This window comes from Cuculus canorus, chromosome 11 (assembly GCF_017976375.1).
Source record: "Cuculus canorus isolate bCucCan1 chromosome 11, bCucCan1.pri, whole genome shotgun sequence".
Lineage (NCBI taxonomy): Eukaryota > Metazoa > Chordata > Aves > Cuculiformes > Cuculidae > Cuculus > Cuculus canorus.
Genome location: NC_071411.1, coordinates 20744299 through 20768319, shown reverse-complemented (window position 1 = coordinate 20768319; position 24021 = coordinate 20744299). Strand labels below are relative to the sequence as shown.

Below are 24021 nucleotides of genomic sequence, written 5' to 3'. Positions count from 1 at the left end.
CAGAGATGGAGCAGCCACCACTGCTCTGGGCAACCTGGGCCAGGGCCTCCCCACCCTCACAAGAAAACATTTCTTCCTGAGATCTCATCTCAATCTCCCCTCTTGCAGCTTGATCAAAGTAAGGTGATCTTCAATGTGTGTATAATCCACTAGAACTCTTTAAGAGTTCAAAATAGTGTAAATTTTTTCCATGACTTCTATTCTAGAAAGGGGAAAACCCCAGTGATATCTTAGGCTGCAGCTGAGTTCATCAACTTACTGCAGCGTAGCTGCGGTGGAAATTTAGCCTGGACACACTGCAAAGGGCAACGGACAGAGGAGAGATGGATTTGTTATTTGTAGTATAAATTATAGTAAGTATTTTAGGGATAATTTACATTAATGAAGTTCTCAATGATAGCCCTTCAGAATAAGTTTCTCTGCTCTTTCTTCATTTATGTATTGATATTCCTGCATTCTTTCAATTAGGCAGACACAGTGCAAGCTGATTTGACTGGAAGTTACATGAGTATCTAAACATGGAATTTTATCTTCCGTTTTTTCCAAAAGAGGAAAAAGAGCCTTTCATCCTGTATGCTGTAACGTAAAGCTGTTAGCACAGAGTTGAAGTTCCTCTCTGGCATTTAACAGTGCTAGAATGAACTCTTATCAATTATACACAGTACTACGTGATCCCACACAGAAACTGTGGTGTTACCTTGTCTTTCATCACAGGCAATAAATCTGAATGGCAAAATTATTCTCTTCGTTTCAGCTGAACTAGAGAAACAGAAGGGTGTGGTGCGGCCCAGCATGTCTCAGTGCTCCAGTCTGAAAAAGGATTCTGGCAACGGGACGCTGAACAGGGCTTGCCTGGATGACAGCTATGCTACTGGGGAGGGGCTGAAGAGGAGCGCGCTGAGCAGCTCCCTCAGAGACCTGTCGGAAGCAGGTAAGCGCTGCCGGTGTTCCCTTGCTGCGACTGCTGCATGCAGGTGTGTGAATGATGCGTGGAAAACCCAGTTCACAGCGGGCTCTCAGAGTTAGTAATTCTGAAACGTCAAACATTCTAAATAGCTCCTCTTTCCTAGTTCCTGTTTAATTTCTCTTTGTTTTTTACCCTTGTCCTATTAAGCAACCACTGTTTGAAAGCATTTAACCTGTTGTAGATTGCTATATGTACTTTTAAAGGAGAGCGAAGACAGAGGAAAAATTGTAAGTGTTCTATATAAAAAAAACTGGTTGCCTTGTACTAGGAGTAACCCACTTAGTTTTCCTTCCTTTTTTTTTCTTCCCTTTCGCTTCTTCCCCTTCATACAGTAGGCTTAGAGAGAAAAGAAAAGCAATTGGTCTCTGTGTAATGACCGCTTTCTGTGTATTTTGTGCTCAAATGTACCTGTGTGACCACATTGATGAATGAAATTGAGTGAAGCCCTACGAAATTCTGCCTCGAGCCATGTAATTCAGATGCCGTGTGTCCCTGATGCTCTCCTAGTGTTTTCAAACTCGATATATAGTTCGCAATTCTTACAAAAAGAGTTGTTGTGAAATACTATCACCAATATCATAAAAGGAGCCCTAGTGGACAAGAGTACTGATATCCCACAAACCACTGATGTCTTTTAAGATCTATTTACTGACGAATGTGGCTAAAAACTGGAAAGGAGTAGTGGTGTGATTTTTTAGCCAAAGGAAAACCAGAGGAAGTTTAGCATGTTTTTGTTTTCTGGTTTGCTTCAGTCACACACAACTGGCAATGCCCATGTAGGACAGGCTGCTGTGGGCAGTGACCTTGTCTGTCAGTGTTAAATGGGATTCCTGGCACAGACAAGGCGTGATCCCCATGCTCATGATTCAGAAAGTAATCCTGGGCATAGGAGCAACTCTGTGTGTGTATATATATATATTTTATTCATAGTCTGTGTTACATAGCCTGATTGGTTCTTTTAATTGCAGTGGTGATTGGCAGAATAGTCATAATTTCACTACTGTGTATATCTTTGATAGCAGACACTACTTATCTTTCCCGTTTTTTTAACTGAAGAAGAGATTTTAGCTATGTTGCGATAAATGAAATTGTAAGCTGAAATTACAGCCTGTGTTTTGTGAGTGTATGTACGTGCATACGAATACATAGAGAGTGAGATCTTTCAGTTCTTTTATTCCCTATTTAGGCTTTCATACTCATACGTCCATTTGCTTCATTAAAAAGACCTAGGACCTTGATCCAAAATCAGGCTGAAGTTTGAATATTTGTGCTTGATCGGCTTCACTGGATTTTAGATCAAGCCCCTAGTCTTCACCACGATCATATCTCAGATTTGAGGGTACTTCCATCATCCTTTTTTGTTGTTTTGTTTCTATTCGTTAGAACGAGAACTACCATATTGTGAAATATGTGAGTTCTGTGGGTGTCTGTGCCCAGAGATGTGATTTCTGATTGGTTTTTGTTCACCCTGGAGGAAATTTTCATCCCTGTCTTTCATTGCCATGTATTTAAATTCCTGTTATGGGTTTTATGCAATAAACAAGTATTTGAAATCATGAAAACATTTCACGTTCCAACAGGGCATGCCTACAGCTGGCATGCTTATTACTGAAAAGAACTTCTTTCCATAATAAAAAATAGAAATCACCTGCAGACTTCAGGGTTTATCAATGAGTTTGTTAAACCCAACTAAACTTAATTTTAACCTTAATGAGTTGAGAATTATGGAGAGTTTCTGTTTGGTCTTGTGCAGTGCAACTGACTTGAGAAATGACGTACCTGTTCTTTGCTTCGTTATTTGGTGTCATTTTAATGAGATTATACGTGTGTTTTCTGCCTTTGCTCGATGAATAGCTTGCATGTGAGGCTGCTTTTGTTTTCGTGTGGGACAGACGATCCATAAAAGCCTAAAGAAATCTCTTAGAGTTAGGAAGATGCTGAGTCCCAGTGATGATATCATAGGGAATTGCTTCTGTAAAAGAGTACTGAGCTAGGGTGCCTCGGTTCTTCTTTGTGTGGGTGTAACACAGGGTCAAAAAAGAAGGAACAAAAGTAGTGGGACAGTGCATGGATGTGTATCTTTCTGTAGGAAAAGGTGGTGAAAGTGGGTTTTTAGAGAGATCCTTTCTTCATTTAAACAGAAATAAATGTAATATACATGAGGAAATGGCAGAGTTATGTAGTAAGGCAGGAAGTTGTCCAACCAACATTGTAAAAACAAATGGAAAAGTTTAAAATCTTTACTTAGTGAGGGGAAAATCAGATCAAACAGCGCTTTGTTCACACGGGTCATTGACAAAGCCATTGCAGAAGGCAGTCCATTCCTCTCCACCAGCTATCACAGCGGTCAGCGGTGGCTGCAGAAAGGGCCTTCAGATTTCTCTCTGGGGAAACAGTGATGATTCATAAGCTGTTTAGATTTAACAGATGCTGAAATCCTGAAGGATTCTGACTCCTAAGCTGTAAACCGTAAGGTAAAGGAAGATTTCTTTGTCAGGAATCATTTCCTGATGGTTGTTCTTGCGTGCATTTGCCACGATGTCTTAAATCGTATTGCAAAAAGGCTGTGAGTGAGGGTCTCTTGGTTTTAAAGACAGCATTATCCATTTTGATCAACAGTTATTGCCGTGCAATAAAAAGCATAATGTAGCAACCAACTGTTGCAAGATGTGAATATGTCAAAAGTATTTAGCAGTTTATTTTTCTTAAAAGAAAAATATCATCTTTACTACATGTGATAGTATTACAAGTGATAGTCAAGGAAGAACTGAATTTATTTGTCTCAGGCTTTGAAATTCTTAATTTACATTAAAATATTAGGAGACAGACAAATTTTAATGCAGTTAAAGCTGAGTTTTATGGGTTCCGATAGAATTTTGGACATTTCACCACCTATTCCATATACAATTAGATGATAAGTAGGTTCACAGAAAGATGGGGAAGGTGGGAAGTACCATCACGGCCATTAGTATGTGGCAAGAATGATTTGGTCATGGAGGATTAGCCTGTTGTGTTTCCAATTCTCTCTGCCCCTCAGGTTTCCTCACTGATTTTAGGCCAGTCAGTCTGAATTCCAGTGACCTGGTGTTGCTGGGCGTCATGGTGCTTTCACATCAAGTTTACAGTGGGGAGCACCTGTGGAAATCGAGCTTTGTTCTCCCCATCCCTTGCCTGTAAGGGGGGAATAATATTTACACACTGCACTGGCTTAGAAATTGTAATGTTGTGGTTTGCCTTGCTCATACAGAAGTGGCATTCCCATGTGAGACTGGAACCTGCACAGAAGCACAGGACAGGATGAGGTTTATGATTCATATAAGTTGTGCTTGTCTCATGGTCTCCTGAGCTCTCTCAAACCAATTATAGAGCAGCAGATACTACCTAAAAACCTACCAAAACAAACCAGCCCACAAAAAAAAAACATAAAGAAGTTCCAGAATTATATCATATATTTAAAAAATTCCTATATCCGAAACTGTAACAGGAAAGATTGTGGGGCTTCTCAGCATTGTAATCCCCTTGAACAGGCTCGAGGTTCCGGTGGCTCCAGAATCCCTTCCTCTGCCGATTCCATCGGTGATGGATGGCGCATTCTCCGGCTTCTCCCACAGCGGATGCCGGCAGGATTACTGGGGTATTTCCTCCCACCTCTGCCGTGGGATTTGCTACACTGTATAGCACGGCTGAAATTAGCAGTCTTTTTCTCCCTTATCAGAAGAGCTTTCCAAGCAGGGAGAGATTTCTCCTGTCTCTTCCGCTGTCACCATCGTTACATTTCCTGTTCTTCAATGGAACAGCAGCAATAACAGCCATGGTAGAACTTACTGGAGTTTTAAGTAAAACAGATTGGTACCAATCCAGTCTTTTGCAGTCTGCGTATGGTAACAGCAACCAGTTACTCAAACACGTTAGACACGTTGGACAGTTTCTCTGTACAGAAACACCACTGTATCAACAGCTTCTCTGTCCCATGGGAGACACCCAGTTTGCTCTCCCGGGAAGGGAGAGCTCAGCAAGGTGAGGTGGAGCTATGGGGTTTACTTCTCACGTGGGGCTCCATCAGGATTCTGAGAATCGTGTCTCTGAAGGTGCCAAGAGACCATTTTAACAGTTAGTGTGTGATTTTAAGACTGAACCTGTTTCACCCAGAAAACAAGGTGAAAATCTGAAGGTTCCACAGAGTCTCTGCAGCCTGGACAGTGGGAGCTCTAAAGGAAGTGCTAGAACATAGCGTTTAGATCATTTTGAGCAAGTTGGGTTGGGTTATACTTGGGTTATACAGTAGCCTGATGGCTGCAGGTTTTGCTGCTGCTGGGAATATTGATTTTACAGCCTTTGGAGGCTGGTACCGTTACTAGAGCTGCTACGTTAGTTTGCTTTACCTTAATTTAGAGCTTCTTCCTAAGACAGACAGAGCCAGATTGTCATGCATTCTTTAGATATTAGTGTATATCACTGGCAGAGAACAGTTTCAAGAAATACAGGGTAGAGGTGAGAAAGATTTACATTTACTGTAATAGTCTGCACATAGAATCATAGAATGGTTTGCATTGGAAGGAACCTTAAAGCCCATCCAGTTCCACCCCCTGCCATGGGCAGGGACACCTCCCACTGGATCAAGTTGCTCAAAGCCCCATCCAACCTGGCCTTGAAACCCCTCCAGGGATGGGGCAGCCACCGCTTCCCTGGGCAACCTGGGCCAGGGCCTCACCACCATCATCATGAAGAATTTCTTCCTAATATCTGATCTAAATCGTCCCCCTTCCAGTCTGAGAGATCCGTTTCTGGAGTCTAGAATAGATTTTCATTAACGAAACTACATTTTCTTTTGGAATGTTAAAGTTTGGAAAAATATTTTGATCATTTAAAATTTTCACTGTAAATTTGAATTATTCTTAGTCCCACATAATGGGACAGGAATTTCAGGTAGCAGTTTCTGTTTGCTCCTGGCTTTGCTAGTACTGCTTTGCCCTGAAGTTGCTCTAAGCAAAAACTCATCTCTCTCTTTCTGTCCATATATACTGTGTGTGTCCGTGCTCAAGGCTATTCCATAAGAGACTTTGCCATATGCAGAAGGCATTGGATATTCCTGTTTTCCTTTTTTTGGCCACACTCAGTGACTTGTGGCAGTTGCCAGTCTTATTTGCAGTTGAGTACTAAGTTCAGAGATGGCTGTGTTCCTCCGGGTATCAGGAACAAGAAGGATTTGAATGTTCATCACTGCTAATCCCGTTAGCAGAGCAGAAAAATATCAAAAGCCTGACTCAAGGTGAAAATAAGGGATTATCAAACCCAGTTTTTCTTGGAGGGCTCATAAGATAGTGCAGTTGTGGGTTTGGTGAAGCTAAAACTGCAGCAAGAGGTGAAGCGCCGAGCTTTCAGCAAAGACCCAGTCAAGGGGAATTGTTCCAAAGTCCAACAAATTTAACAAACATGCACCTCGGCCACAGCCACCCCCCTCAGTTTAATGTCAGTGAAGAGGAGTTTGTACTTGGGAGTAACTCACAGTGATAATGAGTTGGGGAGGATGTTACAGGAGTTTAACAAAAGCTGTAGGTCTTACGAGAAATGTGTGTTGCCGGGTGGCATCCTGTGACCAAGCAGGTCACAGTTACGCCATGGATCCCATAGGTGCTAAGTGTAGATCACACTGATCTGAAAAGACTCGTCTGAATTGGTCTGTGAGAAGATATGTCAAGGAGTAAGGGTTAACCTCCCAGGAACCACTGTTAAACTGCTCCCAGAGTTCTCTTTAGCTTGGATACTACATGCCTTTTGGCTTCTAAAGGTGAGCGCGTGTGGCTCAAACCTTCACATTCCTCTGCAAAGGCACCTGTATGAGTAGCAGATTCTGCAGGCAGCGCTGTACCGGTGCAGTGTAGACTATCTCTGATACTTGGCCATGCAGGAAAGCAATAAGGAGGCACTGAGAAAATGTAGGATTCTATACGCACGCAGAGAAGCTTTGAGAACCTGACTGCTCTGCAAAGGTTGGCTTTGATTGTACAGCCTGACAGTGAAGGGTTTGGAAACATTGCAAAGCAATGCTCGACAGGCTCTCTTTTCACAAACAAGCGTTTCCACCGCAGCCATCTGCTAGTCTCTGTCCTGTGAGGTGAAAGAGAAAATCCGGGATCTGGGGTCCTATATATAGGCCCTGCAGCATTCCGGCTCTTGGGCAAACCACCTGGTGTTTGGTGCGTAGTGTCAGGCAAACGTCTTTGGCAGTTGGAGAGTATTGGAGAACAAATCCATCGTACTTGAAGCACTGCACAGCTCAACAAACAAAACCTAGCCATAATGTCAAGACAGATTTCAGAGTTATCGATAAAAAAATTAAGTTTAGGTTTTTTAAAACTTCGTGAAAGAAGATTGTATGAAATCCACTGAGGTTCAAAACTGAAAATGCAATGATGAAACCAATACCCCTCACCAGTCCCCACACCGAAGTTCAGGATACACCACTGTTAAATTGTGCATTTAACTTAACACCACCCCAGAAACACCCACTCACGCTACCAGTCGTTACAGAAAGAGACTTCATAGACAATGAGATTCCAGGAAACCAAACAATTTAGAATTGTTGCTGGTCAACATCATACTCATGTTACTGACTACAGGAGCTAAAATACGTGTATTTGAAGAGTTATACAAATAAATAAAAAATCACACCTCAATAATGGTAGTTGATTCACAACAACAATCCCTCGTAACAATTAGTCGGGTACAGAAACTTAATATAACTAATGGCCTTAAAAGTCGAAGTTTCTGCCTTCGTAGCTGCTGTAGCAGCCCAGCGCAATGTTCCCCCGCAGCCCCTCTAGTTGCATTTAGAGACTCCCCTAGCAATTCAGGGAGCGCCGCTGTTTTTCACCCGGGTCTTGTCTCAGTCTCTAATCTATGGTGTTGCATGTCCTGGGCAGGCAAGCGTGGGCGACGCAGCAGTGCAGGATCGCTAGACAGCAATATGGAAGTAAGTAGGAAGTTCCTGATGTCTAGCTGGATGTGATGATGTGCATTTCAAACTTTCTTTTATATACATATTTTTTTGCTCTTTTTTCTTCTAACATATAACCTGCCTGCCTCAAATAAAATGCATGCCTAGGCTACTCACTCCGTATTCTTCTGGCTTAAAAAGCACTGACAGCTTGTTTTAGACTGATGCCATTTTTGGTTTGAGCTAACCTTGTTCCCTTTGTTCCTGCAAGCATGGTGAAATGAATATGATGTGTCCTTTTGCCACCATTTCAGTCTGGTCCCAGCTTAAAAGCCCACTTGCTCTTTGTTACCTAGTACACTGTTCTCGCTGTTTGGTATTTAGCTACAACTATTGACTTTCATGCTCAACCATTCCCATTGCTTCTTTTCGAGTTCAATTGCTAAATGTATGCAGTCATGACACCATGGAATTGCACAGATAGGGCATGGGAGGAAAAAATGATTAAGACAGGTGAATTCAATGTGGATTTCATGAGATTTCATTCATCTTCAAACCATTTCTATTTACTGTTCATGTCTCTGAATTCAGCTTGCAGATTTTTTTCTTTTGTTTTCCTCTTTTGGTTTGGTTTGTGTTTGCGCTAGGTAGATCGCAGTTAAATCTAGCACACTTTGCCTAAGTACTGCTGTGTCCCATAGTTCTCTTTAAAAAATACAAACCCCAAACTTCCGGAAGCTAAATTCACCATTCCAGGCTAAATAATAGAGAATGTTGGACCAAAGGTCAGAAGAACACAATCTCGTAGGAATCTTAGTGTCAAAAATGGTATGGTTCCATTTAACACCTAATTGAGAGGTAGGCTTGAGAAGCAGCACTGTGGCTGATAGTAGTGGAAAACTACTATTAAATACAGAAGTTTAAAATACTGTTTTGAAATCTGAACTGTAACTGTAATATTTGCTGCTGTGTGTTTAACTCTTCAGGTTGAATTTAATGTAGTTCTATTTTTTGTTGTAAAAAAAAAAGCAAGTATGGTATTTTTTTACAGTATTTTAAAATGTATTTTTCCTTTAAAAACACACTCCTAGGTCTTACGTCATGTTACTCTTCTGTGACATTTTTCTTACTTAAAGTCATAGCTTTTGATATAAAAGTACTGAGAGAAAACCATTTAATGCTTCAGATTCCCTGAGAAGGGCACAATGCCTCAGTGGCAATTTAGGGAAGGTGGAGATACGATTTTTCCTAGAACTCCTAGTTAATAGTCCACCCATGTGAGCACTGAAGGAGGAGTTTGTGGGTCAGTGTGAACTTTTTCTTTTAAACATTTTAAGGTTTTTTTAATTTTTATTTCTATTAATTTCTTTTTAGGGGTCCATCATTAGCAGTCCTCACATGCGCCGAAGAGCTACATCAACCCGAGAGTGTCCATCTCGCCCTCACCAGACTATGCCTAACTCCTCCTCACTCCTAGGGTCCTTATTTGGTAGTAAAAGGGGAAAGCCACCTTCCCAAGGCCATCCACCATCTGGCTCATCCCAGCAGGCTCCGCACCCTCCAGTAATCCCACATCAGCAGCACTCCCAGCACCCCCCCGGCATGCACCACGCAGGGCCGGGCGAGGGGCAGACGCAGGCGCAGGTGCACGCGCACCACTCGCAGTACTGTCACCTGCAGCAGAACCCGCCCCCCTACCACCACCACCACCACTACCACCCACCCCAGCACCTCCAGCACTCACACCAGTACCACCCCCACGTGCCCCACGCCCCCCACGCTCCCTACCTGCCGCACGCCCACGCCCAGCACCCGCACGCGCCTCATCCCCCGCCGCACCCAGGGCACTCCTCTCATCCCCAGCACGCGCAGCATCACCACGGCCCACCGCCGCCTCCCTCCACGGCAGCCAGCACCAAGCCCAAACACAGCGGCATCAGCACCATAGTCTAGAACGTAGCGGCTCTCCTCGTAACCGTAGTTTTAATCAGTGTTACACAGGCACTTACAGAAGCAACAAATAATATTGTCAGTTTTTACCATTAATTGAGTTGTGTGAGCTTAAAGGCTTGCTGTTACTAAATAAAATAATTCAAGTTAGCGCAACCGATACTGGTTTTACTGATCTACTCGATAGATGTTCACCATCTGGTTAGTTCTTCTTTCCAAACTGCCTTGAAAACATGCTGCTTGCTGCGTAGGAGTAAAGCTACCTTTTACACCAAATCCGCTGACAATTTTACACGTGTCATAAAAACCTTAGGCTCTGAAAAAAAAAGGCAAAAAGTGATACAGAACCAAGTGTTGCATTCTTGCTCTTTTATTGTCAATGGGCAAAAAAAATAAGTAGACCTGATATGGTTGATGAAAGTACGTAAGTAAACTTTATATAATATAAATATATACATATAAATATATATATATATATACTGTATAGTTAACATTTGTGCTTGGAAAGAGATTTTTTCAGTCCACAAAACTAGCAATATAGACTTTACAAGGAATTCCACTTACTTGATAGGACAGTATAATAGACGAATAGCATACAAAAGAGTAGACCAAAAACATTAAACCTTAGAAACAAATTTCAGACATGTCAGTATTTTCATTAAAAGTCCTCTGGACTCACTAAGATTTCTAAGCAATCACTACTAAATGTGCCAAGTAACATAGCATTTAAACGTTGTAGTCAAATACTGCTTTGTATAAATCCTTATTTTATTAACACGATAATATCATACGTAATCAGTATTATAACTGTTCTGCTATTTCAGGTAAGCGAACTCGTTAAGATGCAGTAATTACTCCATAGCAATGTAGGATGGCCACATACCGGTGGTAATCGTCGAGCGTTGGTCACACCAATCCTTAGACACTTTAAAGGCTGTGATAACTGTGAACTTCCATGATCCACATTTCTTTTGGATGCATATGATCTAATGAACACACATGAAGAGTTAGGACAGGTGCATGTATACACTGCAAAAACATTCATCTCAGACATTAAAATGGCGAATTCCATCGTTCTCAGCCACTTCGTTTCCCGTTCACCATGATTTCTCATTTTTACCCCCAGTGAAGCTGAATTCCAGTCAGGACGTTTCCAGGTGGAAGCGCTCTAGAACTTGAAGGATTGTTCTAGAATTTAGTATAGGGGTTTTATAAATATATATATAAAAAAAAATGTAATTCCATGTAGCCATGTGCTAGCAACAAAGTGGCTTCACCATTTTTCCTCATCACATTTGTTAGTTTGGAAGTCCCCAGCACTCAGCAGGCTGAGTTTATGCTCAAACCCTCACTTCCATAGTCCAGTTAGTTGCAAGACATCACATAAAAACAGGCTGTGCTGCTGTTGCTTATGTGTTGTAATCAAACCATTTGCAAATTTATATACAGTTTTTCTCCTGAAATCCTGTACAAAGTTATACCTGGCGCCTACTTTGTAGTTTCAGCATTTTGAGCCACTGCAAGGACTTTGCACCTAAACAGTAGAGACAAAGGAATCACAACTGCAACACTGTACCAGCCTAAAAGCAAACCTTGAAGAGGATGAGCAAAAAGCTCCAGTCTGCAATGGGTAAAAGTATTAATAACGACCAATAGTCGGTTTTGTATTTAACAGTAATAAAATTGTTAGAAATAATGGGGACATGAGAACCAGAGAGTGACTTTTCCTATTAGCTCGCTCATGGCACCTCTCATACTGGGGTCGGGGGGGGAGGTTGAGTAATTTTTTCCCTTTCATACCATTGATATCACGATACCAGCAAAACTGCAAACTGAGCACTTTGTTAACCTCCACAGAGAGCAAATACAGCAATCTAGAGTTTAGCCTTTTGTTCAAAGCTGTCCACGTTTGTTTCACACATGTGCAATATGTTTTCCCCTTCTGCTCCTTCTCCTCTAAATTATCGTCACGAAAAGAAAGGAAAACAAGTAATTACATGATTATTTTTAATATCGTTCATACTATTCTAAATTCTCGGCTCACCTTAAGAGGACTTATATGGGTCCCCTGAGGCTCTGTTCCTTGCAGTTTAAAGAATATATACTGTTCTTAGAAGGGAAAGTAGAACTGTCTGCATGTCATCTGATGTTCTTAGTGTGAGGCTACACTCTACATATTGTATATTTGCAAAATTATATCAGTGTTACCGTTGATATTAGTTGAAGTAAAGTGATAACATATTTCAATATGTAGACTTTTCTTCATACATCTGTACCAATAGTAGAGTCTAACTGTAATCTAAAGGTTGTTCCAGAAAAGATAAAGAACCATTCAGGTACAAACATTTTTCAGAAACTGCATCTTTTAATTAAAACCAAGGTAAGAATGCTCCTCTTCACTGAGTGATGGAGGCTGTGCTTGTTTTGGATGTAAAGTTGTACTGTAAGTAAAATTGTCTGTGTATTGACGTAAATGCAGCATATGCGGTAGCAGTGGAGAGGAGAACCTGACTCTGGCTGTGTTAATTAAGAAGGAAGATGTTCAGTCTCCCAGATCTGCATGTGCTTTATGTTTAAAAACGCCTTTCTTTCATTTAAATTAGAGTTACAGACCAACAGGCTAAACTTTCACCGCAGGCCACGTTGCGATGCTGGGCCGCAGATCTTCCATGTGCAGCCAATTCAGGAGGGTCACAGACGTGCGTGCAAAAACCCATTTACCCGTGATTCCATGTACGCTTGGGGAAAGAGTTGGTGCCTCCTCTCCGATGCATTAAGGTGCATGTGTAAAATCACAGGGCGTTTTGAGGCCAGTTGAAAAACAAAAGCGTTCATACAAAAGCACAGTATTTGTAAACTCTCATTATCTCAATGAGGACAAACTGATTTGATTTTCATTGGGGTTTTTTCTCAGACCGTGAGTTTGTATGTACTTGAAGCAAACAGTTCAGCAGAACTGTTAAGAACTCTGCTGCTCGTTTAGGGCTGTCGTGTAACCTCTCTGACTCTGTCCTTGATTAATAAGTGCTTAAAGCAGTGTGGATCGTGCCTAGAAGAGGGAAATGATCGTACTTCAACACTGCATGTGGTTAAGAGAATGAATTTGTTCAGCCTGCAGGCAGGAGTAGAATCGAGAGCGTTTTTTCTCAAATGCCATTGCCAATTTGAAACTGGTGCGCAACTGCACAGAGCGACCGTGTTTCTCTTTTCCCATAACCGATGTGGCAAAGCAGTAATGCTGATTGGAACAAATGAAAGGGAAGTGTAAAGAATGAAGGTGTGGCAACAAAAATCTTTTCTGGGACAACAATCAAATATATATTTGGGGTTTTTATTTTTTTAAGTTAAGAATGAAATGTAAAACGATGTAAAAACAAAAAACAAAGTTCATCCTAATATAATGTGCGTCTTGTATTGCTAACAAAAAGCCAAGTCCAACATACGGTGTAGAATGATTTTCCCATCATGTACTGCATGCAGCAGAAGCCTCTTGTTTCTTGATAAAATGAGCTGAAAGACAGTCAGCAGATATTTAAACAATGAATCTCTAAATGTTGACTTGCTGTTCCATATGAAGCTGTGTGTTTTCTGCAGTTAAGCATGCATTTTGCTGTTCCGTTGTAAAATACCATCGCACTTCTTGCCTGCAAAATGGATTATTGTGTATATATTTATAAGAAAAGTGGAACCAATAACAAGATTAAATTTGGAAAAGAGGAAAGGGGGTGGTGATAACGGGACCAGTAGGGGGAATAGACAATTCTCTAAATTGTACATAGTGTGTAAATTAGTATTACTATAAGTCTGCAGTCACTTTGAGGTTGCCTATCTCCTGCTAGGAACTTAAATCAGCTTTGAGTTGTATTAAACTGTTAGAATTAGGTCTTGAATGCAGACTGGTAAAGACTTCAAAAACTATTATGCTTACAAGAAGCTTCTGTTCTGGGGAGGCTTGAGACCTCTTTTGTAACTATGGGGGAGAAAGGAGTGCTTTCATTTTAATATGCATTCTGTTTGTAAGTAGTAACAGACCCTATTGATGTAAAACTATAACTGTGATCATGTGGAGAAATCAAATAAATCATTTAAAACTCTTTGTTTCCCATTTTGTGTAATCCAAGAACTTCAACTCTGCAGACTGGAAGGGAATTCCTTCCGAGGGTAGCCTGGCCCTGCTGAGGCAATGGGATTTCTGCTGCTCGCTTCAAAGGGGCCAAGATTTCAGTCTGCAACTCAAATGACAGAGAAGTTGGTGGAAATGGTGGTCAGTACCGTGGCAGCTGTGATCCCTTCCCAGTGGGTTTTGATTTGTTTGGGTGTGCTGTGATTAGGTTTAGTTCCGAAGTGTGATAAAGAGCAATAAATACAACCCCTAGAATTGCAAACAAGAACAGGCGACACTGATGAGGCTTTTTGGCGTACTGTTGACCAAAACATTCTGCCAGACTGTCAATCTCCTTAACCGTGAGTTGTCAGCACGTTCACCTGATCCCATTCATCTCTGGGCTGTCACATTGCTGTGGGAGCTCGCGTTCCGATGACTGTCTGCCCTTGACTTGAACGTTCTGAGTTTGTCCTTCACAGGGATGCCAGCCTTCGTGTCCCAAGCATAACCGTCACTCCTTGGATCGAGCTTTCAGGGTATGTGTTACTTCTGGGCGCCTGCTGGCAGGGACCCATCGTCACACTCGGGTAAGCGATGGCACCGAATCAGTAATATCCCGTTACCACTCATTCCTGCCATTATTTGTTGTGTCTCGATTTGTACTACTTAAGTATATTTGCCACAGTTGGCCTTGCAATATTTGACGGTTATGTTCCTGCAATTGCTTCAGCTAATAACCTGCGGCATACTCCATCGTGTTCCTATTTCTGAGCTTTCCCTGGATTTCAGTGGGATTGTAGTGTCTATAAAGCCTATTCAAACTAATGCTTAGGTTTCAATTTAAACTAAATACTGTGTTTGCTTATTTTTTCTGTGAATTCTAGGAGACTCTTGAATTATTTTGTGGGAATAGTCAACCGCGGCCTGTTTCTGAATGGCTATAACTGCATGATGGACAACTGGATCCATGGTTTGCTACAGGCAAGTACCTGTTTATCAGTAGATGCTTCCCATGTGCCATCCCTCTGAGCTGCGTAATCCATTAGAAGGTAAACGATGCCCCATAGAAATGGTCTGTTAATGGCAACAGAAGGATTTGCAGTGATGTTCTTTACTGGTACTTCTATTCCTGTTTTAGAAGCTATGATTTTAAGAGTTTTAATACATTTTGAGAAGGCAAAGAGTCAGTCTTTCATTTAATTCTAAGAGCCTGTAAATGTTGTAAATCTGGGGGGGGGGGGGTGTTCCTGATCCATTTTAAAAATCAGACCTAAATAACATGTTGAAATGCTGCTGCTTCTTACCTAAACTGGGACTACGTTGAAAACATTTATGATCTGGCACTACAGAAGAAAAAGTAATAGCCAGAGGAGCTTCAGCAGCAGTCGTGGTTTGTGTGGTAGATTTGTACAGGTTGCAGCAATGCCAAGGAACCTAATTTAAGAAATTCTGTGTAGGCTAAGCACGTCAGTCTAATGGCTCGCACTGCATGATGTGTTCTGTTGAAATTTAAATATCTTTATTTATTTGAGATGCTGAGCTCAGTGGAGTTGCATTCCTCATGTCTGATAAAGCTTGTTCCAGTGGAAAATGCATTCGTTTAGAAGCTGCATTGCCTCCTTCCTGCAGACAGGCAATCTCACCCTAACGTCAAGGATAACTTCAAGGTTTTCTATTATGAACTGTAGCTGAAAATTGCCTCTTTTGCAAGCCAAAAATCTAATGTTTCAAAAATTGTCCCAGACTCTATCCTATGTTTGTGAGGTTTAGGTGTTTGTGTGTAGGTGTCAGTACACACAATCATTTCCTGAATTAACTGCCATGCAGTAACTGGTAACTTCTAGAAGTGTCTTTGTTAAGAGCGGGGAGCTTTCCAAGTCTTTCCTGTGTTGTTTTAGTTGAAATGAAGACATGCAATATTGAGAGGAAAACAAGCTAAAGAACTTCATATGCTTCCCTCCTGAAATATGTTTTTTCTGTAGCTCTCCTTGCGTTTTTGTTGACTTAACAATCTCATGAATCATAGAATAGTTTGCTGTGGAAGGGACCTCAAAGCCCATCTAGTCTCACCCCCTGCCATGGGCAGGGACACCTCCCACTGGCTCAGGCTGCCCAAGGCCCATCCAACCTGGCCTGGAACACCTTCAGGGATGGAGGAGCCACAGCTTCCCTGGGCAACCTGGGCCAGGGCCTCGCCACTCTCATGGTGAAGAAATTCCTCTTTATGTCCAGTCTAAATCTGACCCTCTCCAGTTTATACCCATTGTCCCATGTCCTGTCACTCTAACCTTTGTAAACAGCCCCTCCTCAGCTTTCTTGTAGCCCCTTCAGGTACTGGAACGTCATTATAAGGTCTCTTCAGAGCCTTCTCTTCTCCAGGCTGAACAACCCCAACTCTCTCAGCCTGTCCTCCTATGGGAGGTGCTCCAGCCCTCAGATCCTCCTTGTAGCCTCCAAACAGGTCCATCTCCTTCTTATGTTGAGGATCATAGAATCTATGTGACTTTCTTTTTCCAGTTAACCTTAATGCTTTCCATTCAGGAGTCTGATAAACGCAGGCATAGTAGTGTTTTACCATATATTTATTTGGCATACGCATAATCGCTGGGTGATGTTGCACTTGTCAGCTACAGCCTGTGCTCAGCTGAGGTGTGGGAACCCAGTTATTGTTAAATGGTACAGCATCGCAGGCCCTGGTCAGGCAGAATTCAGGATTCCTCCCATACGCTGTTGCTTATCACTCAGCTTTTGAGATGGCACTTGGAGCATTAAGCTAGCTTCTAGAGGTTTTCCTGCAGCCATTCAAACAACTCTCACAAGGTATCAGAATGACGGTGCTGTTAGGAGTGTGTAATAAATCACATTTAAACATGTGTATGTCCTGACAGACGTATTTGCCCGAGATGAAAAATGTGCTACATAACATAATAAACCCTTACTGGCAGTATAACTGCATTATATACACCTTTTTCAAAAGGCAGCATTCTGGATTTTCGGCCTGCTTACCTGCCTCTTAGTGATTTTGCTGCTGTATTTTGTTGATATAAAATTCCTAGAGGAGAACGTAGCACAGCTAACTTGATAGAAATACGCAAATGATGGAAAAATGCTTCATTTTAGATGTATTTTTTTTTTGCTAGACTTTTTTGTTGTTGTTGTTTCGTATTATTTCTAGAATTAAAGCCATATCCTGTATTATTTGGCAAAACTAAATCAACTGCAGGATGAGGCTGATCATGAATGTTAGGAACTGCTTAAATTAAGATCGCTGCTTGAAGTACTTCCTAAGCTAAATAAGACTTAAATGAAAGCTGTGGGGGTGATGCTGACTTGAAACCATTGCTTTTTTCAAGTGGACAGATTTATTATTTTTAACATATGTATAAATGCATAGTTTTAGGGATAAAATGTTGTGCAAAAAATCCCCTTTATTAGGCATTTTTGCAGTAACTGAGATGTGAAATTAGCATCATGGTTCATGAGACACAGCCAGCTCAAACAAATCTCACAAGCATACAATTTATCAGCTCCATTGTAAAATGACAAACACAGCTTAAGCTTTCATTCATTTCTTCATATTCAGACATAGTGATTTAAACAGGTATATGTAATGAGAAAAGAAAAAATAATCTGCCTTTAATAAAATGAATAGAGAAAACTCATTCCGATGCAAATGAAATGTTGTGCGTGCGTAGTGAAAAATGCCTCCTTTCTACAGCTTCTCATTTCTGCCACAAAATAATACATTAGCAAGTGTTCAATAAAGAGATGGGCTTTATTTTTTTGTCTAGGAAATAGAAAAAGCAAGAATTACGCCAGTGTTCTGGGTTAAGAGGATGGAAATTCATTAATTTAATCATTACCATTAAGGGTTTTTTTAATGAGGAAACAATCTGACTTCCAGACATGGAGTTTCACCACATGGGATCCTGCTGGATGGAGTTTGTGCAGCACAGTCCTTTGGTGGGCACGTCATCTCCTGAAGCTGTACCAGCCCTGGTCTCTCTCTCCCTGGCGAGGAGCCCGTGCACCCCGTGCAGCTGAGCTTGGGGTCACGCCAGGAGCGGCAGAGTGCGCAGAGCCGTCTGTGAGTGCAGGGACACAGGTGCTGCACCGGGGCCAGGGAGGAAAGAAGCAAAGGAGCACAGCTCATGCTCCTCGAATCCTGGGTTCAGTTCTGGCCCCTCACTACAAGAAGGATATTGAGGCTCTGGAGTGTGTCCAGAGAAGAGCAACGAAGCTGGTGAGGGGCTGGAGAACAAAGGTTACGAGGAGCGGCTGAGAGAGCTGGGGTTGTTTAGCCTGGAGAAGAGGAGGCTGAGGGGAGACCTCATTTCTCTCTACAGCTGCCTGAAAGGAGGTTGTGGAGAGGAGGGAGCTGGGCTCTTCTCCCAAGTGACAGGGGACAGGACAAGGGGGAATGGCCTCAAGCTTTGCCAGGGGAGGGTCAGACTGGATATCAGGAAAAAATTTTTCACAGCAAGGGTCATTGGGCCCTGTCAGAGGCTGCCTGGGGAGCCGGGGGAGTTCCCACCCCTGGTGGGGTTTGAAAGACAAATAGAGGAGGTACTCGGGGACATGGTTTAGTGGCAGAGAGGAATGGTTGGATTCAGTGATCCAAGAGGTCTTTTCTAACCTTGTGATTCCATGACTCTATGATTCTGTGAATGTATGATCTTGGCAGGACTTCCCTCGTACCATGGGGTACCACCCCCATGAGCATTTTCCTCCTCCATAAGCTCACCATATGTCTTGACTATTATTTTCATTTTACTGGCTAATATTCCTTTATATTCCTCTCCAACAACAGAGAAGAATGTTTTTATTTAATGATTCATCCTATATATTCAGTATATAAGTACAGTAAAGCTGGGGAGGGGCTCTTGATCAGGGAGAGCAGGGATAGGAGGAGGGGAATTGTTTTCATCTGAAAGAGGGGAGATTGAGATGAGATCTCGGGAAGAAGAGGCTGTGAGGCATTGGAACAGGCTGCTGAGGGAAGTGGTGGCTGCCCCATCCCTGGAGATGTTCAAGGCCAGGTTGGATGGGGCTTGGAGTCCCTGATCCAGTGGGAGGTGTCCCTGCCCATGGCAGGGGTTGGATCTCAATGATCTTTAAGGTCCCTTCCAACTCAAACTATTCTATGATTCTATGATTCATTTCCATCTTTCTGGTAACCTCATATCTAAGCTTTTGCCTCAGCCCTTATACCAGGCTCCAAAATTGCCTTTGCTGTAATTAAGAATAAAACTTTAAAACCAACCCCCCCAATGTCTGTAGTCTGAGATTCTTTGGTTGTGCTCGAAAACTTGAATTTTGAAGAGCAGTGGCAAGAAGTAACATTTTCTTTCCTGCTGAGATGTGTACTGAGTATCCTAAGGAGGACTGCATGCATCCTAGGTGTTTATAGCACTGAATTTTGAAAGCATTTCAGCAGTTTTTAAAAATATCTTTGATTATTTGCTAACTTCTTTGCGATAGCAATTTGTAAATTTTCAAAATCATTTGCATGTGTATTTTATACCGAAAAGAAACTTTTGTTTCTACTCTTCTGCTTTTCTCCTGCTACTGCAGCATTCAAATTTCTGGACTATTGAAATATCTCATGACCCTGATAAGGTGCTTGTGAACTGCTGGCATAGCTTCATGCAAAAGAGGTGCCTGCATGTCAGCAGTGAGTCGCGAGGAGGCAGCCTGAACAATTCTTCTGCCTGTGTGGGACTGGAATAACTTGAAGGAAAAGCTGATGAAAAAGCACTCGTGTTTTGGGCCATCTGTTTCTCTTTCCACACACGAGAGGGGAGAAACAGATGCCTCATCTGCGACGGAGCAAATTGTTAGACTAAAAAGAATAGAATGTGCCTGAGCTCATGGAGCTCCTTCCTCGCTCTCCAAGATCAGAGTATAGAGGTTATTTTGGGAAAGGGGCTCTTGCCCCATCTCCTGTCATTAATGCTGCCAGGATGGGCTTTAGGCAGTTACTGCAAGATCTTTTCACAGCCACCCTGGTTGTCTCCCTCACCGCGGCCTGTTTTCTGGGATACAAACCCTGTGCTATCCGGGCTGGCGCACTGCTCTTTACCCTCAACTGTGCTCGTACAGAACCCCACAGTAACAGCTTGCTCCCTAGACTGCGAGGTCAGGTTATCTCCTTCCCAGAGCAAGAATTGTAGCTGATTTCAATGCAATAGTTGGGCTATTTTCTCTGTCTTGAAAAATTAGAGCTTATTTGTCTGTAAAGAAGAACATATGACCCTTTATTATTTGAAATAAAATACTTTAGCAAATAAAACACTTAAAACCATAAGGTAATTTAGTGCTTCCTTTTAATCTAGACAGAGCTGACAGTTTGCCTCTTAAGTGCCACCTTAAGAGAATCCTTTTCTATAACAATATGTATCTGTTTCTTTCCAGGCGGTGCCTCCGATAGCCACAGTACAGCAATTCTGGATGCATGGAACAAACATATTTATACTTGGACATATATTTATGCTTGGACAAATTTATACAGTGGCCATGTTAACATCTGTTTCAAATACATTCCCTCACTTCCACGGCATGTAACTGGGAGCACAAGTGGAAATACCAGTTCCTGCTCTCACCTTTCCCAAGAGCTAATAAGTAAGCCAACTTTTTTAAAGTATTCAGAGACAGGAGAGATGATGCAATAAGCACATCGTCACATGCCCACGGGGAAGACAATTATGAATTTCAAAAGCAAAACTTTCCTACCATCTGTGTGACTGAGAAGGAGAAACAAAGATTGCAGAAAGGGAGGAGAGGCTGCTGAAGGCATTGCATGTCTTTTCCTGGAAGTGCTGCAGACTGGTGACTGTTTTCACAGAGTAATTCAGACATACAGTGGCATTTTTTCAGTAAGTAAAATATCCATGTCTCAAGGAGCTAAATATTATCAGTTGTTTGTGTTATTGAATACCAGTTTTTAAGCAGCTACTGAAAATTATATGAAAAGGAAAGGAAGACTGGAGAGTAATTTGATGATACTCATTTACTGATCTGTATCACTTTTGTATTGCCTCCTTTGCAAGAAAGTAATTCCGTGTGGAACAGGCATCACTGTGGCAGTCATGGTTGATCACCAAATATGAGTTATGAAGAGCCCTCTAACAGCTGAGGGATGAGCTGGCCCAGGAAGGCGGTGAAGAGTGGTCTAGCGATGTCAAAGGGAGCTGAAATGATATGAGCGTGTGGATAAATAGCTGATAGCGGAGACAGCCTTTGGAAATGATATGGGGGAAGAAAAAGGTTGGATGTGTCACTGAAGCAGAAGGCAAGAAAGATACTGTTCCCTTTAACAGTACGTTGTGCAGGTCAGTGCAGTGCAGTGCAGTTTGCTGGTCAGAATGGTGGAATTAAGCGTTAGGGAGAGTTGCAGAGAACTGCAGCTGCCAGGAGTGTGCTTTCCACTGTAGTAACATACCTGAGGGAGAGCTGCAATATAACATAAATGGTACAATGCCATTTGGCGGGGCAGGAACAAAGAGGAGTCTCTACGTGCAAGCGATAGTCTGCTTGTGGTTTCATGCTGTGCATATGCTGTCATCCACTGAGGATTGTTCTGCAACTGGGAAAAAAACCAGGTATTTCTTCAGGATTCACTCACAATACCATTCTCATGCTTAGCGAATGAATGCACAGGGTAAAGCGTGCTGGCTGCTCCTTCGGTTCTTTTGAACTTCCTGATGAGGCATCTTTTTCCTGCTCTTTCCCAGCTGCCTGGCCTCGTTTTCATGGTTCAGACCGTTTTCTTCAGGCAGTCTTTTACTGTGCTGTCTGTTTATCCTCTCTTTAAAGCCACTGCTTGTATTGACCAGAACCTGACTGCTCTCAGTAGAGGGTGGCCTCGGCTTTAACGCCTGCATCCTTAGCGTGTGTAGTCTGGGGAGGCTCTCACCAGATCCCCACCTCTTCTCCTCGCCTTGGGAAGATGTGTTGGCCACCACCACCTCTGTCCGGAGCCAGGATGCGGCACTGGGGGGCATTGCCCTCTCTTCAGTGCTCTGTTTCCCCACATTGTCAGAGAGGTTCCCTCTCAGCGGCACCATGCGGGAAGCCGCCTGCTCATTTAACCCCATGAGTCATGAGGCTGAGCAGCAGAGCAGGCTTTTTACTCCTTGCAATCCATACGATTACGGTGAGGACGGGATCGAGTGCCTATGGGTTAAAATCAGAGGAGCCCACAAGAAAGGGGACTTTGTGATAGGAGTCTGTTACAGACCACCCAGCCAAGAAGAAGCTGCTGATGAACTCTTCTATAAACAGCTGGGGACAGTCTCTAAATCTCTGCCTCTTGTCCTTGTGGGAGACTTTAACTTTCCGGATGTCTGCTGGGAGTACAATACAGCAGAAAGGAAACAGTCTAGGAGGTTCCTGGAGTGCATCGAAGACAACTTCCTTGCACAACTGGTTAGCGAACCAACAAGGGAGGGTGCCTTCCTAGACCTGCTGTTTGTGAATAGAGAAGGTCTTGTTGGGGATTTGACGGTTGGAGGACGCCTGGGATTAAGTGATCATGAGATGATAGGGTTTTCAGTTCTAGGTGGGATTAAGAAGGGGGTTAGCAAAACAGTCGCATTAAACTTCCAGAGGGCGGACTTTGGCCTGTTCAGAAGGTTGATTAGCAAAGTCCCGTGGGAAACAGTCCTTCAGGGCAAGGGAGCCCACGAGGGTTGGGCGCTCTTGAAAAATGAAATCCTAGCAGCTCAAGAGCAAACCATCCCTGTGTTCCGGAAAAGGAGCCGGCGGGGGGAAAAGCCAGCTTGGTGGAGCAGGGAGATCTCAAGATGCGTCAATAAGAAGAAGAAGCTCTATGTGCTTTGGAGGAAAGGACAGGCATCTTGGGTGGACTACAGGGACGAAGTGAGGTCGTGCAGGGAAAAAATCAGGAGGGCCAAGGCCCAACTAGAATTAAAACTCGCTAAGTCTGTGAAAGACAACAAAAAGTCTTTCTACAAGTACATTAACAGGAAAAGGAGGACGAGGGAGAATATCCAGTCTCTAGTGGATGCAGAAGGAATAACAGTGACAGGGGATAAGGACAAGGCTGAGGTACTTAATGCCTTCTTCACCTCAGTCTTTAATAGCAAAGGAAGTTGTTCCTTCTGTTTACAAATCCAAGAGTTAGAGGGGCAGATTGAGGCTCCCGTGATCCAAGAGGAGGCGGTTAGAGACTTGCTTGCCCAGCTAGACGCCCACAAGTCTATGGGGCCGGATGGGATCCATCCAAGAGTATTGAAGGAACTGGCGGATGTCCTTTCCAAACCCCTATCCATCATCTTCCAGAGGTCCTGGCTGACTGGGGAAGTTCCACTAGACTGGAGGCTGGCTGATGTTGTGCCCATATATAAGAAGGGTTGCAGAGAGGATCCGGGGAACTACAGGCCTGTCAGTCTCACCTCAGTGCCAGGGAAAGTCATGGAACAGGTAATCTTGAGTGCTATCATGAAGCACACGCAAGAGAACCGGGTGATCAGGCCCAGTCAACATGGGTTTACAAAAGGCAGATCTTGCCAAACTAACCTGATCACCTTCTATGACAAAATCACTCAACTACTGGATGGGGGAAAGGCTGTGGATGTAGTCTTCTTGGACTTCAGTAAAGCCTTTGACACAGTTTCTCACAGCATTCTGCTGCAGAAACTGTCAGCCTCTGGCCTGGACAGGCGCACACTCTCCTGGGTTGAAAACTGGTTGGATGGCCGGGCCCAGAGAGTGGTGGTCAATGGAGTTAACTCCAGCTGGAGGCCAGTCACAAGTGGAGTTCCTCAGGGCTCAGTACTGGGTCCAGCTCTGTTCAATGTCTTTATCAATGACCTGGATGAAGGCATCGAGTGCACCCTTAGCAAGTTTGCAGATGACACTAAGCTGGGAGGAAGTGTAGATCTGCTGGAGGGTAGGGAGGCTCTGCAAAGGGATCTGAACAGGCTGGACTGCTGGGCCGAGACCAATGGCATGAGGTTTAACAAGGCCAAATGCCGGGTCCTGCACTTGGGGCACAACAACCCTATGCAGCGCTACAGACTGGGGGAAGAATGGCTGGAG

At 43.0% G+C, this 24021-nt stretch overlaps 1 protein-coding gene and 1 long non-coding RNA gene across 6 annotated transcripts in view; one reads left to right on the top strand and one right to left on the bottom strand.

The window, feature by feature from the left end:
• Positions 1 to 13921, top strand: part of IQSEC1 (IQ motif and Sec7 domain ArfGEF 1) — a 165292-nt gene extending 151371 nt beyond the window's left edge. For 2 of the 5 annotated variants that reach the window (XM_054076429.1, XM_054076430.1), the window contains exons 12-14: positions 755 to 931; positions 7891 to 7940; positions 9279 to 13920. In XM_054076429.1, coding sequence (XP_053932404.1) covers positions 755 to 931; positions 7891 to 7940; positions 9279 to 9857 — 806 coding nt within the window. In that variant the 3' untranslated portion in view covers positions 9858 to 13920. Of the gene's footprint in view, positions 1 to 754; positions 932 to 7890; positions 7941 to 9278 lie in introns of all 5 variants that reach the window. The other 3 variants (XM_054076431.1, XM_054076432.1, XM_009566981.2) reach the window with 3 other exon arrangements.
• LOC128853249 (uncharacterized) lies at positions 11353 to 20906 on the bottom strand. The gene is made up of 2 exons (XR_008451634.1): positions 17858 to 20906; positions 11353 to 14934 (listed from the first exon to the last, which is right to left on the bottom strand). It is a non-coding gene; the product is annotated as an uncharacterized LOC128853249 (long non-coding RNA).
• Positions 20907 to 24021: the final 3115 nt, after the last annotated feature.